Below are 19,929 nucleotides of genomic sequence, written 5' to 3' on the forward strand. Positions count from 1 at the left end.
TATGACAACCTTTGACACACAGCAGGAATGAATGTGTTGCATGGATTTATGTCTTTCTTTGTTAGCTAAGAAATGTACAAATCAGATCTCTTGAAGTATCAAAACCATAAACCAGACCTCAATGACAGGACAATAAAAGTTTCACACTCCTTATCTATGAACTGTTCCAATGTTTACTGCCACAACTGCTTCTCTCCCATACTGATAGTTCTTCTTCAAGTCACTTGTCTTATCTATTACATTAATTCTGTGCCCTGTTGTATGAATATGTGACTCTTCAGATTTGGTGTCAATCTAAGCCTGATGAAGAGACCTGAGAAGTCTCGAAAACTTGCAATATGTTACCATCATTTCAGACAGCCATTAAACGGTATCAACCAATGAGGATTCTCAAATTTTTATATTTTTCTACCAATAAATTCAGAAATTTAAGAATGAATGATCCATCCAGGAGGAGAAAAAAATCTTTCTTCTAATAAGATGTATTACAGACTTCCGTATTTTCACTATACTATACATTTACAAAGAATTAAAACAACAGTTACTCCTAATGCTCTCTTTGGTGGTACTGCAGGAACACATCGCCTACACAGACTTTTCTTTAGATTACAGAAAAATTGTAAAAGTCTTAATAGAGGGGCAAATAGTGTTCTGTTTATTGTGGAGGGACCCATCAAGAAAGCAGTAACTGTTAAGAGCCTTAAGTCTGACTACTTGAAAAAAATGGATATGTATATGGATCCCGTGTTCAGTTCAACATCTTCCAAATTCCAATCTAGCATGTCAAGTACAGACCTCATGCTGCAAAAATACTACATGAAACTGCAAAGTGGTATTTATCGATATGATATGGTGCATTGCCAAGGGTTAAATACGCAATGACATACTGATCATTATTCAAAATATTGCAGATTTCAAATCCAGACCATTGGTCAATTTACACTACATAAATTTCACTATATTACTATATGATGTACAATAATAAATTGTATTGTGGTACCGTGTTAGCCAGAAAAATCGATGTGAATACTTTTCTGCCCAATGATGACAGAAGTATTCTAGGAGTGATACCTTTATTGGCTAACCATAAAATAATATGTTTGCAAGCTTTCAGAGCACAGAGGCTCCTTCTTCAGGCATGATTACAAATAGATTAATAAGAAAAAAGCACAACATTTAAAGAATACTACAGTGGGACATTTGTTAGGGGGTGGGAAGTGTGATGAGTCCATAGATAATCCATGGTAATTAGTGTTGAGCGATACCGTCCGATACTTGAAAGTATCGGTATCGGATAGTATCGGCCGATACCGGAAAAGTATCGGATATCGCCGATACCGATACCCGATACCAATACAAGTCAATGGGACACCAAGTATCGGAAGGTATCCTGATGGTTCCCAGGGTCTGAAGGAGAGGAAACTCTCCTTCAGGCCCTGGGATCCATATTACTGTGTAAAATAAAGAATTAAAATAAAAAATATTGATATACTCACCTCTCCGGAGGCCCCTGGACATCACCGCTGGTAACCGGCAGCCTTCTTTGCTTAAAATGAGCGCGTTTAGGGCCTTCCATGACGTCACGGCTTCTGATTAGTCGTGTGCCGCTCATGTGACCGCCACACGACCAATCACAAGCCGTGACGTCATTCTCAGGTCCTAAATTCATTTTGCAGGGGTCTCCTAATTTTTGCCAGAGCTGTAGTTAGTTTCTCATTTCCCTAGTTGTAATTAATCCCATATGTTCAGTGTGGGGGTGATATGACCCTTCTCCGAAGATGAGTTTATGGGTTGTAATTTTCCTCTATGACAATACTATTAAATCAGCAGTTATTGTATTATGCCAAAGCAGTTTTAAAAATGGAATCGGAGTTCTGATTTGTTGTTATAAGCAACTCTGCCAGTTCATCTGGTGAAAACTTTTAATATAAGCCTTCTGTTCCTACAAGATGCCCCATTGTGCCCCTGTCTTGCCCCATTTTCTCAAATTTTGTAGGGGGTGGGTGAAAATGTCATGAAAATTCCAGAAGTAGCAACATTTTTATGCAGCCTTGCGTTGGGTAAAAATTTTGCAACCAACTTTTCAAATATTTTCAAAATAGCTTTCTGATGTTAAAACTTTGATAAGCTAAGGACAACTTGTATTATATATTTAAAGGACATATTACTTCATCATAATGTCCTAAACCAAGAGTTTGTGAAGTACTGGAGTGGGGGAAAAAAGAAAAGCAGCTAAACTGATTGGGAACATGCATACTTTTAGTTATGATCAAAAAGACAATTTAATTTATTTAGCCTTGAGAAGAAATGTTTTAGGAAAGGACATGATACATTTGGTTCTTACAACTGTTAAATATGTTTATGTTAAAATACGTTTAAAAAGTTCCATGTAAAATGTCCTTAAAAGATGATGAGCTGCTATCTCTTTCTGGAGAAGAAAAAAGTTCAATCTCTAGAATAACTGTCTGTGAATTTGTAGAAAATCTTATAGTACTTAAGTAGCTGGTCATAATAGAGGATGTTGATAGGCTTTGTTTTTTGAAATGCTTTCCCATACTTGTAAAAGTAAAGAATCATTACAAATACATATAGCTAAAAACTTCCAAGAGATGCCTTGAAACATGTAGTTTTTCAGCCCTCAGTTGTGTATATGCTAACTTGTTCAAATATCTTAACTTAATTAAACCATTGCTATTTTTTGTGCTGCACAGACTGAAAATGTCAATGTGCTAATTATTATTATTATTTGTTAATAGTGTACCATGTGAGCTCTTTGTGTACTGTGTGAGTTCTTTGTGTACGGTGTGAGCTCTTTGTGTACTGTGTGAGCTCTTTGTGTACTGTGTGAGCTCTTTGTGTACTGTGTGAGTTCTTTGTGTACTGTGTGAGCTCTTTGTGTACTGTGTGAGCTCTTTGTGTACTGTGTGAGCTCTTTGGTTGGTTTGCGTCACCTTTCTAACTAATCCCCCAGGTTGTTATATTGCAAATAATAGTTGCTGTATGTTTCTAGTAAATCAGTTAATTCCCCTAAATCTCTGAGTTCTGAATGACACTACTGAAAGCAGAAATCTGCAACATAAAAATTTACACATTATAATTGCCTTTCTACCAGATTGCTGTAAATCATACTTCTACCTCTTTTCTTACTCCCTGGATGAATTTGATAAACATAACATTTGAAAATCATAAAAAGTTTGTGGGAAATTCCAGGAGCCACCAGTGGATGAAGGATGTCCAAAGTAACGTAGATGACGAATGTTTATTGTCTTATGCAATTCAAAGCTGATTCATCTCCTTCCTTAGATTCTGAAGCGTGCAAGATTTCTTGGCTACCTTACTTTGGACTTCCTTCATCCACTTGCAGCACCTTGAATTTCCCACAAGTTTTTCTGATTCTCAAATGTTCCTTCCAACACCAGTAGTGCATGCCAAGGAACCAGAGGCCGGAGCTTCCGTCGTCTATCGTGACCATGCCCTCTCCATTTTTGTGCCGCCTATGCACATCCTCCTAAGGTGGTCAGTGCATGATCTGGTATTGAACCTAGATCCACATATTTACACAAGGAGCTCTTCCATTTTATTGTATTTGTTAAACATAAGCAATTTTTCAGCTCCACTGTGTAACTATGCTTACTTTTTAATTAAGCTTATGTAGTTGTATTTTTTTATTTTTAAAGAATTCCTTTTTTTTAATACCGGCTGTTTATTTCTTGTTTTATAAAAACTGAATATAACAACAGTTTAATAATAAAGTACAGAAATTAGAAAAATGTTCACTGAATGTTTTGTCATTGGAAAATTAATAGCAAAAAATAAATCCTTTAAATATATCAAATTTGTATTTTATAAAGAAATTGCAATTCTGTATTTTCACCTCTGAGCGCCGCTGTTTAACCATAAAGTGAAAAATTGCAGGACTGAAAATCCACTGGAATTTTCCTTTGTCACACACATTGCTGATCTGCAGAAAGAACCATGGACATTTTCTGGATTCTCCTGGACACAGAAATAAAAGGATATAAATTGAAAACACAATTACAGATATCATGAATATTTAACATTTTCATTTCATGATAAAGCCTTACTGGATATTTTTGGGAGAATATTAACACTCAGGATGGACAGGATGAAATCTACACAGGGCTCCAAAAGAATCAGATGGCAAGTAATATATGTCTTATTTTCTTATCTTTGTCATTCAGTCTTCGGGCAGATTCATTATTCCATTGTAGAAGAAATGAGAAAAGACTCTGTTATAGCAAATATTGCAGATGACCTTGGATTAGATAATAAGCAGCTCTCATCTAGAAAACTGAGGATTGTGTCCAGATCAGCAGAGAAATATTTTTATGTTGATCGGAATAATGGAAATCTGTATATAAAGGACAGGATAGATAGAGAGACATTGTGTGGATCAGATGTTTCTTGTGTCTTAACCTTTGATGCTGTGGCTGAAAATCCTTTCAATAATTTTAAAATGAAAGTTAACATTCAGGATATAAATGATAATGCTCCACAGTTCTTTCACAATTCAATTACTTTGGAAATAATTGAATTTACATCTCCAGGAGCAAGATTTGCTTTAGAAAGTGCAGAAGATCCAGATATTGGTCGTAATTCAGTGCAGACATACAAGCTCAGTGAGAATCAGTATTTTACTCTCACTGAGAATTTCAGAACAGATGGGAGTAAATATCCAGAGCTTGTCCTGGAGAAACCATTAGATCGAGAAACACAAGATATTCATGAATTATTGCTAACAGTCTTGGATGGAGGAAATCCTATTAGGTCTGGAACAATATTATTAAATATAATTGTTATAGATGCTAATGATAATGCCCCTATATTTACTCAGGATATGTATAAAGTCAATTTAAAAGAAAACATCCAAGTTAATTCTACAGTGATCATATTAAATGCTACAGACAACGATGAAGGAATCAATGCACAAATTGCATATTATTTCAGAAAAAGCTCTGGAAACTTCGATAATTTGGGAATGTTTAGTATTAATACAATGACTGGTGAAATCAAGACCCATAAAAATTTAGATTTTGAAATAATAAAAAATTATGAATTGTCTGTACAAGCCAAGGATGGAGGAGGCCTTGTAGCTCATTGTAAGGTTCTGGTGGAAGTCATAGATGTAAATGACAATGCTCCTGAGATATCCATCACCTCATTATCCTCTCCTATTCCTGAGGATTCTTCACCTGGAACAATGATCGCTCTGATTGAGGTCCATGATCAAGATTCTGGAGATAATGCAGATGTTGACTGCCAAATTCATGAGGATGTTCCCTTTAATTTATTGTCATCAGACACTTATTATAGACTTGTCCTACAAACCACTATCGACAGAGAAAGAACAACATGTTATAATATCACTATTATAGCTACAGATAAAGGCTCTCCACCTCTTTCAAGCACACAATTTATTAGACTGGATTTATCAGATATTAATGACAACCCACCGATATTTTCTAAATCTACTTATGTGGCTTATGTGCCAGAGAACAATTTACCAGGAGCTTCAATATTCAGTATACAAGCCTCAGATCCCGATACTGGAGACAATGCTAGAATAATTTACTCAATTTCCAGCGCCATTACAGAAACTCCATCAATGACATCTTATCTCTCCATCAATATAGAGACCGGAGTTCTCTATGCTCAACGATCATTTGATTATGAGCAGAACAAGGAGTTTATAATAGAAGTCACAGCCTCAGACAATGGATCCCCCTCTCTGAGCAGCAATGTTGCATTATTTATCCATATAGTTGACCAGAATGATAATGCACCAAAGATCTTATACCCATCACTAGATATTGGTGGGTCAGTTGTGTTTGAGATGGTTCCTTTTGTTTCTGAGCCTGGTTCTTTAATAACTAAAGTGGTGGCAGTGGATCCAGACTCTGGACATAATTCCTGGCTCTCTTATCATTTTATTCAATTGTCAGACCAAAATCATTTTGTGATAAGTGAGTACACAGGTGAAATCAGAACATCACGAATCTTTCAAGAAAAGGACATGTTGAATTACAAGGTTGTAGTCATGGTGAAGGACAATGGACATCCAACTCTCTCTGCTACAACCACCTTAAGTCTTATTATTGCAGATGACTTTTAGCAGGTTGTTCCTAAGCTCAGCAACAAACTGAAAGATGAAGAAACTCAAAGCAACTTACAATTCTACTTAGTCATTGGACTTGCACTTATATCCTTGCTCTTTATAATAACTGTGATGGTGGCGATTATATCCAAACGTAAGCAGCAAAAACCATTACCGGCCTTCTCTTCTCTCTCTACAAATCTGTATCCTCCATTTGATCCCAGGACCTTCTCCATGTATAGTGATGGATCGTTACCTTTACCATACTCATATAATATGTGTGTGGCACTAGATCCTGCTGAGGGGGAATTTACTTACATGAATCCTAATAGAAATGTTCCGGTGGAAAACCAGATTGATGCTGATAATACAGAACAAGGAAGTGAAATATCTCCATGTGTAGAACAAGTAAGAAGTTTTAATTTTCTGCTCATAGTATAAGGGTCTGTGATATGTTCATTATATTTTTTAGAGTTATTTGTCATTCAGTATCAACTTTTATAACAGCTGACTTTGAAGCTATTCACTTGGTACTGAAGTTTACTTTTATTGGGTTTAAATCAGAATTGTAGCTTTTTGTGTTCTTGAAAAAACATAGAAAACCTTATCTATACCAGCCAACACTTTTTGTGTCAGCACGGCAACCTAAGCATCATTGTTTTCCCACTTTTGAAAAAATCTGAAACACCACATAGTCCCAATTTATTGATAAGTTTTCCTTTACTTTTAATATTTGCAACTTTTTGCATGATGCAGTTCGATAGTTGGGATCCTCTAGTAATTGTATTTTTTTTACCTATTGAGAGTTCTCTGCTCACGATACATATCTTTTGGTAAGAAGATAAAACTGATATAAGTTAGAACTATCCTTCTGGAGAAATTGTACTGCCCTATATTCCATAGAAAAAAGTCTAAGAACCACGCTGCAGTCACGAAATCCAACAATTACAAATGCTTTATTTAAATACAAGAGAACGTCAATAAAATACTAACAGACGGACAGACACAGTAGGGCTAAAAAGATGACACTAGATGCCATCAGCATAAAGACAAGCCTGAAGACAGGTGTAACCCTGGGCAGAGGTAATGGCCTATCACACAAGTCCTCAAATAGCAAGATGCAACGTGCATCGATAGTTAATGGTTAGTACCGACATATATAGCCTATAACAACTACATCAATCAGGACTGTCATAACAGCGGCTCAAATATCAGAAGTAATGCAATTTCTGCGCCCCTTGAGGAAGGTACCACACCGAAACGCGCGTCGGGGTGGACGGGTATCCCTGTGGTCTTTGCCATCGTCTGAGGTATTGTGCAGCTATGCATTACTTGTGATATTTGAGCCGCTGTTATGACAGTTCTCTTGTATTTAAATAAAGCATTTGTAATTGTTGGATTTCGTGACTGCAGCGTGGTTCTTAGACTTTTTTCTATTCTAATTGCAGTTATCCATATTTTTCCATACACTGGTGGTGGTTGGTCAGTACTGTTTTAATTCTAGTTACATACCTACTTTGTTGAGGTTATGTGTGCCCTCCACCACTAATGATGATCATCAGAATACTTCTTTATATTCCATAGATAATCAATACATTTGAATAGACTCTGTGTAACGCTGAAAGTTTAACCGCTGTTTTAATTCTTATTTCATAATTAAATAGTACACATGAAAATAATGATTTTTATAAAATATATTCTCAAAAACTCTGTTTACTTTTCCTCACAGACTGATTTTTCACCCTCAATTAATGAGTAAAATCTGAATTCAATGAAGACAGATTTCCTTGTTACTGAGATGTAATTTGAAAATCTCCAATTGTCATTTCCTATCAAGATGGGAGAACGAGAGAGGAACTGGAGGCCAACAAAGACATTCTACTGCAATTTCTACTAAACTGACTGTTACAGTCCTCAATAGAGCTTTAAGAGCTCAAAGTGTCATCTCCTATCCCAATAATGGGAAATATGTATTCACTGAAGACACATTTTAACTTAGAATTGAGAATTTTGTGAATAAATTGTCAATCCAAGATAAGAAATAATAAGATACATTGCAAAGTTGCTTATTTTCATGTGTACTAGAGATTTATGGAAAAAAAATAATCATCAATTATTTTTTAATGCTACCTATGAGCGTTCACAGACAGCATTCCTTTTACATTATGGGTAATTGCTTGAGGTCCCAACAGTGGGACAAATTGTTTCCTATTTACTGTGAAGAAACCCAACAAGAAAGCAGTAATTGTTAAAAGCGGACTATTTGAAAAATGAATATGCACATAGATCCCCAGTCCAGGACCACAACTTAAGTAATAACTGTTAGGCCAAGTCTCAATGTAGTGTGTTAATTACAGACCTCATGCTGCAAAAATACTACATCGATCTATAAGGTGGTGTCTACCGGCATAGTGTATTGCAAAGGGTGAAATACAAAATGACAAATTCAGTATGAATTAACATGATGTGGAATTCAAATGCAAAACATTGGTTAATTTACACTGCATATATTTTTAAGAACAAGTGTAAGAGGTTTCCTAAAATCCTATATAGATTTTTCCACTCTATTACAATGATATCATTTTCTTTAAGATTGTGACAAGGAAAATTCTAATAAATGAAAGCCCACTTTGCACTAGATAAAAAAAATGGTTGTTTCCTATTGACAATTTGTTAAATACTATTAAGGCTTCCGGTGGATCATTTTTCTTTAGATGGAGTATTGTACATCTGAAAAACATGAAAAACTGACATGCTTTACTATGTGGTTGAAAGTCTAAAGCACAAATTCAATGTGTAGATTTTTCACTGTAGAATAGTATATATAAAAAAAAAAAAATTCCTATCTCCAAAAAATTGAGAATTGTTATATGTCTTAGACAAGAAATTTAGATATTTAAAAAAATGCCGTACATTTACTAATACAATCGTAATATGTTGTAGAATTTGAGGTTTTTCAATTTTAGGGGTTTATATGGTAAGTCAAATATTCTATGATTATAATTTACTGTCTTATAAAAACTAACCTTTTTCCCTTCAGAAAAAAATATTATTATTTTTTATTATTATTATATTTTATTATTTCCAAGAAGTTTTAGAAATTGAATCTGAGCTCTGATTGTTTGTTTCTAAGCAGCAACACCAGATTTCCTGGGAATATTTTAAATATATAAATCCCTCTGTGATTACAGATAAAGTGTGTTGTGACATTTTCCAAGACTATGATGCGTTAAACCAAGAGTTTGACAAAGGACTGGTGTTGAAAAAAGATATTAAAAAACAACTAAACTATTTGGGATAATGGAGAATCTTAGTTATGAGCAAAAAAAGACCAATACATTTTTTAAGACAATGACGCGCTGTCTTTCCTGGTCATTATTAAGATTCAATCTCTAGAATAACATTCTTTTTTACCAGTTCAACTGTGAATCGGTACGTAATCCTACAGTAATTCAGGAGATGGTCATAGTAGCAACAGTTGACTGTTTGAATGGGTTTCTTTTCTGAAATATACGCTTATAAAAACCAAAAACATACTTAAAGATACATATTGTCAGAAACATCCAACACATGAATTGCAGAATAACATTTGTCAGTCTTCCATCATGAACAGGCTAGCTTGCTTTCAAAGATGTTGACATAAGAGCAACAGCTGCAGGCTTATACCTTGGAGATTAAGTTGAGTAGACAGAGAATGGCAATGTATTGTTAGAGTTTGTTAATAGTGTACTGTGTGAGCTCTATGTGTTCTGTGTGAGCTCTATATGTTCTGTGTGAGCTCTATGTGTTCTGTGTGAGCTCTATATGTTCTGTGTGAGCTCTATGTGTTCTGTGTGAGCTCTTTGTGTACTGTGTGAGCTCTTTGTGTACAGTGTGAGCTCTTTGTGTTTTGTGTGAGCTCTTTGGTTTGTTTGTGACAACTTTACCCTGTAATCCTCTATTTTGTGATATTACAGTTAATAGCTGCTGTATGTCTCTAACAGCTACTGTATGTCTCAAATAAAATAGTTCATTCTCCCAAAATGTGGGCTATGAATGCTGAACGATGCTACCAAAAGGTAAAGTCCACAACAAAATATGCACATCAAAATAACCCTTTAACAGATTGTTGTAAATCATTTCTCAAGCTTCTTCCCTGTTCCCTGGATGAAATTGATAAACATAAGTAATTTTTCTATCTGAATACAAAACTATTCTTAGTTTCTTTTTAAGCCTGTGTAGTTATAATTTGTTGATCTATTTTTAAAGAAGTCAATATTCTTGAATGTTCTTAACTGCTATTATTCCTGTTTTATGAAAACTAAATGTAATAATTGTTTAATAATAACATTCAGTAAACTACAAAATTAATTAGTGAGTGTTTTGTTTTTAGAATATAAGCAGCAATTAAAATTAAATATTTTGACTATTTCAAATCTATACTTTATGTACTTTCACCTCTGAGCGCCGCTGTTTAACCAGAAAATGGAAAATTGCAGAACTGAAAATCCACTGGAATTTGCCTTTGTCACTCACATTGCTGATCTGCAGAAAGAACCACAGACATTTTCTGGATCCTCCTGGACACATAGCAAAGGATACAATTTGAAAAGGCAATTATCTTGTACATTATTCTGTTTACCATTTGCAATTCATGATAAATCCTTACTGGATATCTTTTGGAAAATTATCACTGAGGATGGATAGGATGAAATCTCCTATAAAGGACTGCACAGGAATCAGATGGCAAGTAATATATGTCTTATTTTCTTATCTTTGTTATTTAATTTCTGGTCAGATTCATTATTCCATTGTAGAAGAAATGAGGAAAGACTTTGTTATAGCAAATATTGCAGATGACCTTGGATTAGATATTAATCAGCTCTCATCTAGAAAACTGAGGATTGTATCCAGATCAGCAGAGAGATATTTCTATGCAAATCCTAACAATGGAAACCTCTATATAAAGGACAGGATAGATAGAGAGACGTTGTGTGGGAGAGAGACCACATGTGTTTTAACCTTTGATGCTGTTGCTGAAAATCCTTTTAATAATTTTAAGATCAAAGTTGATATTCAGGATATAAATGATAATGCTCCACAGTTCTATCATAATATTATTACATTGGAAATAATTGAATTCACATCACCAGGAGCAAGATTTGCTTTACAAAGTGCAGAAGATCCAGATATTGGTAATAATTCAGTGCAGACATACAAGCTCAGTGAGAATCAGTATTTTACACTCACTGAGAATATCAGAATAGATGGAAGTAAATATCCAGAGCTTGTCCTGGAGAAACCATTAGATAGAGAGAAACAAGACACTCATAGATTAATACTAACAGCATTGGATGGAGGAAATCCTATAAGGTCTGGTACAACATTATTAAAAGTTATTGTTGTAGATGCTAATGACAATGCCCCTATATTTATGCAAAATATGTATAAAGTCAACTTGAAAGAAAACATCCCAATTAATTCGACAGTGATCATATTAAATGCTACAGACAATGATGAAGGGATCAACGCAAAAATCACATATTCTTTTATTAAAACATCTGGAAACATCCATCACACAGGAATATTCAGCATTAACCCAACAACTGGTGAAATAAAGATCAATGGAAACTTAGATGTTGAAGTAATAAATAATTATGAATTGTCTGTACAAGCTAAGGATGGAGGAGGCCTTGTAGCTCATTGTAAGGTTCTGGTGGAAGTTCTAGATGTAAATGACAATGCTCCTGAGATATCCATCACCTCATTATCTTCTCCAATTCCTGAGGATTCTGCTCCTGCAACAATGATTGCTCTGATTGAGATTCATGACCAAGATTCTGGAGATAATGCAGATGTTGACTGCCAAATTCTTGAAGATGTTCCCTTTAATTTATTGTCATCAGAAACTTACTATAGACTTGTTTTAAGTGCTGCCCTAGACAGAGAGAAAACATCTTCTTATAATATTTCCATTATAGCCACAGATAGAGGATCTCCTCCTCTTTCCAGCACACGAGTTCTTACATTGGATGTATCAGATGTAAATGACAACCCACCAATATTTTCTAAATTGACTTATGTGGCTTATGTGTCAGAGAACAACTTACCAGGTGCTTCAATATTCAGTTTACAAGCCTCAGATCCTGACACTGGAGACAATGCTAGAATAATTTACTCAATTTCTAGCACCGTTACAGAAACTCCATCAATGACATCTTATCTCTCCATCAATATAGAGACCGGCGTTCTCTATGCTCAAAGATCATTTGATTATGAGCAGAACAAGGAGTTTATAATAGAAGTCACAGCCTCAGACAATGGATCCCCCTCTCTGAGCAGCAATGTTACATTATTTATCCACATCGTGGACCAAAATGATAATGCACCAAAGATCTTATACCCATCATCAGACATTGGTGGATCAGCTGTGTTTGAGATGGTTCCTTTTGTTTCTGAGCCTGGTTCTTTAATAACTAAAGTGGTGGCAGTGGATGTCGACTCTGGACATAATTCCTGGCTCTCTTATAATTTTATATCAGTGTCAGACCAAAATCATTTTGTGATAAGTGAGCACACCGGTGAGATCAGAACATCACGTATCTTTCATGAAAAGGACATGTTGAATTACAAGATTGTTGTGATGGTGAAGGACAATGGACATCCCACTCTCTCTGCTACAACCACCTTAAGTTTTATTATTGCAGATGACTTTCAGCAGATTGTTCCTAAGCTCAGCAACAAACTGAAAGATGAAGAGACTCAAAGCAACTTACAATTCTACTTAGTGGTTGGACTTGCACTCATTTCTTTGCTATTTATAATTACTGTGTTGGTGGCAATTATATCCAAATGTAAGCAGCCAAAACCATTACCAGCCTTCTCTTCTCTCTCTACAAATCTGTATCCTCCAATTGATCCCAGGACCTTCTCCATGTATAGTGATGGATCGTTACCTTTACCATACTCATATAATATGTGTGTGGCACTAGATCCTGCTGAGGGGGACTTTACTTACATGAATCCTAGTGGAAATGTTCCGGTGGAAAACCTGATTGATGCTGATAATACAGAACAAGGAGCTAAACATTTTGAAGAAGCATCTCCAAGCATTGAACAGGTATTATTTTAGATATCTATATTTACTTGGGAAGCTGTAATATATATACATTATACTTTTCAAATTGAGTTGTACTCATATCATTTTTAATTAGAGATGGGCGAAAGTCAAAAGTAAAGTTCGGCGTCCGTACCAAACACCTACTGTTTGGGCATGGACACCGAACACGGACTTCACCAGGAAGTCCGTGTTACTGTTCGGGTTCTGCTCCCGAACACTTCGTGTTTTTTGCTCAGTCATGTGCAAGACAATGCGACAAACACTACTTCTGATTGGCAGTAAAACCATTACCATCAGTCAGACAGCCGCAGTTCCCATGCAGTCAAATGACAACATGAGCCCACAGATGTGATCAGAGGTAAAAAGTTTAGCTCCAGTCACTGGCATCGACTGATGGGACTACTGTTTTCATCAGCCTACGCCTGCTGATGCTAATATCAGTAAGAGCTGATGGCTGCTGATAGGAGTATTTTCCATGCTCACTAAGTAAATAATTATAAAAAACTTTGCAGTTTCCCCTGCATTTTTGATACAGCCAGGCAAAACTCACAGCTGGGGGACACTAACCCTCAGCTATAGTAAGGCTGGTTATCAAGAATAGAGGAGTGACCTCAAGAATAGAGGAGTGCCCAAGCTGTATTTTTTAATTATTTAAATAAATCATTTAAAAAAAATGCCCTCCCCCATTTTTGACAGCCAGCCAAGCTAAATTAGACAGCTGGGGGTTGGAATTTTCAGGCTGGTAAGGGGCAATAGAAATTGGCCCCCACAGCCTAAAAATAGCAGCCCGTATGTTAGGTGTTAAGTTCCCGCCTCTGCACAGGGGGAATCTCAAACCATCTCCACTGCGGTCTCCCATTCTTCTCCAGCCGCATTGGAACCTGCTCAGTGGAGAGTTCGGTCCCAGCATCTGGCTCAAGCTGATACTGTGTGACTGGTTACTGCTGCCCTTCCAGGCTCTGCCTTTGTAGCCAGCATTGATCAACAGCGAGCAGGTCTTTCTGGGATTAAGTCCTACTTTTCCCATACTGAGTATGCCCATGGGACACCCTCACATTGGAGGTCGGGGGTCACATGCTCGGGTCCTGTTGTGGCTCCTATTGGTCCATCTGGAAGGTCCCGTAGCACTGCTGCTATAAAAGGTTCGCATGGCCACTCGACCATACACTAGTGTATACTTGATAACGTGTGTGTGTAGATGTGCGACTGTCGCTCCTTAATCATCTCCTTCCTAGTGTTGTTGACTGCTCGCGAATGGTTGATGCTATCTAGCGCACGACAGCGCTACCTGCACACCTAGCACACGATACAGCATCTGATTGTCGTGACCGCCAGTGCTGCACCGTGCGCTAATAGAGCGCTTTCCTGGCCTAAGTCTGGTTGGTTAGTGGCATCAGCCAGAGCGGCACTCTTGTGCATTAAATTATTATTTCTGTTTAACTCTGACACCCCAGTAGCGGTGTCGAGCGCAGAAGTCTAGAGGAACTCTTTCCCTTAGTCTTGGGACAGAGTTCTGTGACTCCTTGCTTTCTCTCTTTGTTCGGTACCGTGGCCCTGTGACGCAACAGGATTAGCTTCCTTCATACCAGGTGAAGCTAACCCATGTGTGTATCCACATTATACCGCCATATAGTCTGTCATTACTCAGCAGCAGGTTCCATCTCTGCACAGTGGACCCCGGGCTGCGAATGTACCTTATACCATCTTTCTAATTATTTGGTGCCTTCCGCTTGCTCTACCACCGTAGCCACCCAGAAAAGGCACATCTATTAGATGCGCCAATTCTGATGCTTTACCCGGCCATTTCCACATGCCGTGTGACGGTGGCAAGTGAGGTTCATATTTTTGGGGTTAATACTACAGTTGTAATGTCTCCAGATAATACAAAGATGACATCAACCCAACAAATATTATCCCACTTGCCACCACTACAGGGCAAATGGGAAGAACTGGTTAAAGTGCCAGAATTGGCGCATCTAATAGATACACCTTTTCTGGGTGGCTGCAGGCTGCAATTTTTAGGCAGGGGGTTGCCAATGTGTATGGCCCCTTATTTTTAAAATAATTTAAACAAAAATCGTAGTGAAGACTCCTTTATTCTTGATAACCAGCTCAGCTGCAACTTTTGTCTGGCTGATCATCAAATATACAGGGGAAACCATGCCATCTTTTTTAAATTATTTATTTACAATGAAGGTGCCGGTTGATGAATAATCCCATCAGCCACCATCTACTCTCGATGTTGTTAGCGGCAGCAGGCGTATGCTGATGGGAGCAGTAGTCCCATCAGCCAATGCCAGTGACCAGAGGTAAACTTTTTACATCCGATCAAAACTGTTGGCTCACGCTGTCATTTCACAGTGTGGGAACCGTGGTTGTCTGACCAGCAGTAATGATTTTACTGCTAATCATAAGTTGTGTTTGCCACGCTGTCATGCAAATGACATCATGGTAAACACTGGATGTTCGAGTCTCCATTCAAGTGAATGGGGTCTGGGTATTGTTCTGGCACCCGAACCCAAACTTTTTTAACTGTTCGGCTGAACCCACTGAATCTGAGCTTTCAGGGGCCCATCTCTATTCTTAATATATGTTCTTAAAAAGCATACACTAATTTCTGGTTAATATAACATACAAACAGAAAAAGCAAATATTGAACTGTTCCCAACTACAATTCTCCAATAAATACGACTTTCTAAATGTCCAATAAGTATCAAGCTAAGTGTAAGAAATTGTTAATCTTGAAACATAACTTTTAGCCATTGTAACATGTGAGTCTAATAGCTTTCTCTATATATTAATTTTTACACTAGGCTTCCCTGAATAATCAAAGTGGATGAAACGCATTGGGCTACACATAGGGCCATTTTATGGCAATTTATATTGTATAACGGGATTGCTGTGGACTGCCTTTGTTATTGTTTTAGTCATTGGGAATCCTAGGGTTATAGAGCCTTACAGTAGCTACAGTAGGGCATTTTGTATGTGCCGCCTTGATCTGAAGTAAAGCTAAATAAGTACAAGAGATGAGTGAAATTGAATTCTACTTGAATTTTACAAAGTCCACATTCACCAAAATGCTGATTTTTTGTAATTCACTTCTGCACAGATTTAGCAAAATGGCATCTGCTGGCCAACATATTTCTAGACAGTAAACTTCCATGACAAGGTTAAAAAAAAATTAAAACTCCTTATCCTCACCTTGCAGCTCAACTCCTCAACCCATCTGCCACTCACCACCATCCTATTGGTTCTCAATATTGGACTTGAAATCCCTGGGCATCGCAAGATGAGCTGGGACTTCTGGATTTCATGAGGCCTGAGAGGGCTCTTTGCAAGCACAGTGCACATCATGAGCTGTGGCTTTCTGTGTGCTTGCTATGAGGATTTCAGCAGTGGGGAATCCAGAACGAGTGTTTGGGGATCATAAGATGCAGGTGTCGGGTGAGTAGCGGAGGGGCTGGAGAGGTAAGGTTACTATAAGGATTTTTTTCTTTTAGACATTACATTTGTTGTGGTCTGGCATCTGGAGATGCCCCAGAGCATAACAAGGCACATCACATTTGTGGAGAAAAACTTTTTTGCAAGGTGAATTTCCAAGAAAAAAAGGGAGAATATTGTTTCACTTCTCTCTTACGTATCTACTACTGATTAACAATTGACAATAGAGCCTCTCACCTAGCCAAATCAGTTCTCATGCTTCGCACTGACGAGGGCCAACAGCCCGAAACACCGTGTCTGCGAATTGAGATACTGATTTGGCTTTTATCCTAAGTCATATTGCACGACTCGTTAGAGGGTTGATTGTGACTTGTAGGATCACTACTTCCAACAGGTGGCGCTATAGAGTTTAAGTCCTCTTTTTCTCAGAAGAGGCAATTTGCATAATTGAACAATAGTCTTTTTTACTATGCATTAGCATCATGGATAATCAGATATTGTTACATACTTTAGATGTGGAATTGTTCAATGTGTATTATAGATTTTTAACTTGGGAGGGACCTGTATATACCTCAAAGTTTATGTCTTGTATATGAATTCAATGGTTGGGGTCTGACCATTATAAGTATTACCCAACAACTACAAATTGGAAAAAAAGGAGACCACTTGAAAAGAGTATACATATAAAGAAACTACTAAATAAATAATCCAAAAAACAATAATGTTCAAATATAAATTATTTTATTAGGAACACCAATCCAATCTGACACAAAAAACACGATTAAAAAACATATATGACAAATCTAAAAACTCAAGGGAGCAGAATACCACCCTTAATCTAAATATTCCATAACAATAGTATACGGTTTTTATATAAATTCATTTACCATAAATCGGGAAACCTATATTATATATACTAAATTTTATTTTTGTAAACATTAATAAATAAATAAAGTGCTTATAAATATATACCTAAATCCAAGTAGTATAATATAATGTGTATAATAGATAAGGAGTATATAGCTCAAAATATACTCATGAAGTGCACATAATTGAATCACATATAATAATCCCTAATAGGAAAGTGACTAGCGCATAGTGAAAGCTCCATATACTAACCAGGATTCATTTCCCACGTGGTATTACTGCTATCCCACACTCCAACGCGCGTTTCACTCACGTTGCTTCTTCAGGGAGTGAACAGGGTTCATTGTGAAAGGGTTGATTGTGACTTGTAGGATCGCTACTTCCAACAGGTGGCGCTATAGAGTTTAAGTCCTCTTTTTCTCAGAAGAGGCAATTTGCATAATTGAACAATAGTCTTTTTTTACTATGCATTAGCATCATGGATAATCAGATATTGTTACATACTTTAGATGTGGAATTGTTCAATGTGTATTATAGATTTTTAACTTGGGAGGGACCTGTATATACCTCAAAGTTTATTTCTTGTATGTAAATTCAATGGTTGGGGTCTGACCATTATAAGTATTACCCAACAACTTCAAATTGGAAGCTCACCCTTCCTATTCTTATTGTTGATTGCACACAAGTAGAAATCATACAGATTAACAGGATAGGGCAGTCCAAGTAGAGCACTTGAAAATCTTCCATTGGTTCCAGGTCCTTACATGCTGAATGATTGTTAAGAAAGCAAGGCTCCGAACTTCTAATACTTGACATTTGCATTTAGAGTTGACGACTTTTCTCTCAGGCACTTGCAACTAAATCTTGGGATTTGAATCATAAATATTTTTATTTTGTAAATATTTGTCCTATAGATGATATGGACTATTCATTCAATGATCATACTAGAGATTGCAATGTGATTATAAAATGGCCATACAAATAATTCTGAAAGACGTCTGGTGGAGATTTTATGCAGAAGGAGGTATTCCTATTTTGCTAATGGGATATATAGTAATTAATTTTTGTAAACAATTATTTTGTTGCCATAGCTAGACATTAGTATTACTATGTATAATATTGCACAAGGTACATGTGTATATTTGGTCATTTTTCCAAATAATAGGAGTTTGTCACACTATTTTCCTTGTCTTTTCAGTGGAATGTCTGTAGAGGTTAAAGAATATTTTTGAGTATTATTCTGTTAGTATTGTTTTTAACTTGTATTAAATTCTACAACCCTGTTTCATCTAAGCAATTACACAAGAATTCGATTGTAAATCACTTTGAAAAGTTTCAAAATTTTTGAGCAATGTGGAGATGTACAAACATTTTATGATTTTTGCTGGTTTGACGACAATTTTGCTCAGCATTGCCAAACTGGGAAGAGCTGGGGTGGGACAAGGTTGACTGGGGCATAGCTTAACGATGAGCTGTGGAATACCTTAACCCAGAAATCTTACTCTCATCCCTGACTGAAGTAAGATGTCAAGGGAGGTGCACAAACTGAATCAGGAGCATCTGGCTCCAACATGCCCCCTCATTAAGACTGGCGTGAACATTGCTATCTTGATTAAGTGGGACTAATATTTTCTATTGATTGGATACAAAACCATCAGTGGGCAGATATTAGTACAACTCTGAAATAACAAACAATATATAATTTTTATCCAGATTTTTCAAGGTAGATAGATTTACGCTTAAAGGATCAGAGTAGAAAAGTTAATATAATTTTTTTAAAATATTTAAATTTAAAGTTTTGTGTATAATATCACATAATATTCTACATTATGAAGTCCTAAAATGTTTAAAAAAAAACATTTCTGAAGGGCTGGCACCAAGCATTAACTAAATTTGTGAGATATACTCATGCTACTTACAGACAACTTAAATTGTACTATGCGCCAAATAACTTAGTATTGTGTTTACCAAATAGGTCTTAAAGAGGCACCATAAACTAGTCTCAAAACCAGTTTTTTTTAATTGTTATTTCCCCTTCTTATAATGATAGTGTTAGGAGTCGAGTTCCTGCCGCTGCACAGAGGGAATCTCGATCCATGGCTGCAGCGGTCTCCCATTCTGCTTCAGCCGAAGTGGAGCCTGCTCAGTGGAGACATTGGTCCCAGCATCTCGCTCAGCCTGATACTGTGCAAACAGTTACTGCTGCCTTTCCAGGTTCTGCTTTTGTAGCCAGCACTGGTCAGCGGCGTGCAGGCTTTTCTGGGACTAATTCCTGCTTTGCACACACTGAGCATGCCCACGGGAGGATGTCTCATTGGAGGTCGGGGGTTCCACGCTCAGGCCCTGTAGCAGCTCCTATTGGACCACTTGGAAGGTCCTTGTCTGCTACAGCTATAAAAGGTTTGCA

At 36.8% G+C, this 19,929-nt stretch overlaps 1 protein-coding gene and 1 pseudogene across 5 annotated transcripts in view; both read left to right on the plus strand.

Annotated features, from left to right (window-relative positions):
- Positions 1–19,929, plus strand: part of LOC143776626 (protocadherin gamma-B1-like) — a 472,349-nt gene that overhangs the window by 61,173 nt on the left and 391,247 nt on the right. The window contains exon 1 of one of the 4 annotated variants that reach the window (XM_077266162.1): positions 10,650–13,214. The exons of the other annotated variants lie outside the window; for them this stretch is intronic. Within the exon in view, the coding sequence (XP_077122277.1) occupies positions 10,749–13,214 (2,466 nt within the window). The 5' untranslated portion in view covers positions 10,650–10,748. Of the gene's footprint in view, positions 1–10,649; positions 13,215–19,929 lie in introns of those variants that run through there. 4 annotated transcript variants of the gene reach the window in all.
- LOC143776631 (protocadherin gamma-B1 pseudogene) lies at positions 4,178–8,143 on the plus strand (annotated as a pseudogene). The gene is made up of 2 exons (XR_013215883.1): positions 4,178–6,523; positions 7,845–8,143. The product of XR_013215883.1 is annotated as a protocadherin gamma-B1 pseudogene (transcript).

The sequence above is a fragment of the Ranitomeya variabilis genome, chromosome 5, assembly GCF_051348905.1.
Source record: "Ranitomeya variabilis isolate aRanVar5 chromosome 5, aRanVar5.hap1, whole genome shotgun sequence".
Lineage (NCBI taxonomy): Eukaryota > Metazoa > Chordata > Amphibia > Anura > Dendrobatidae > Ranitomeya > Ranitomeya variabilis.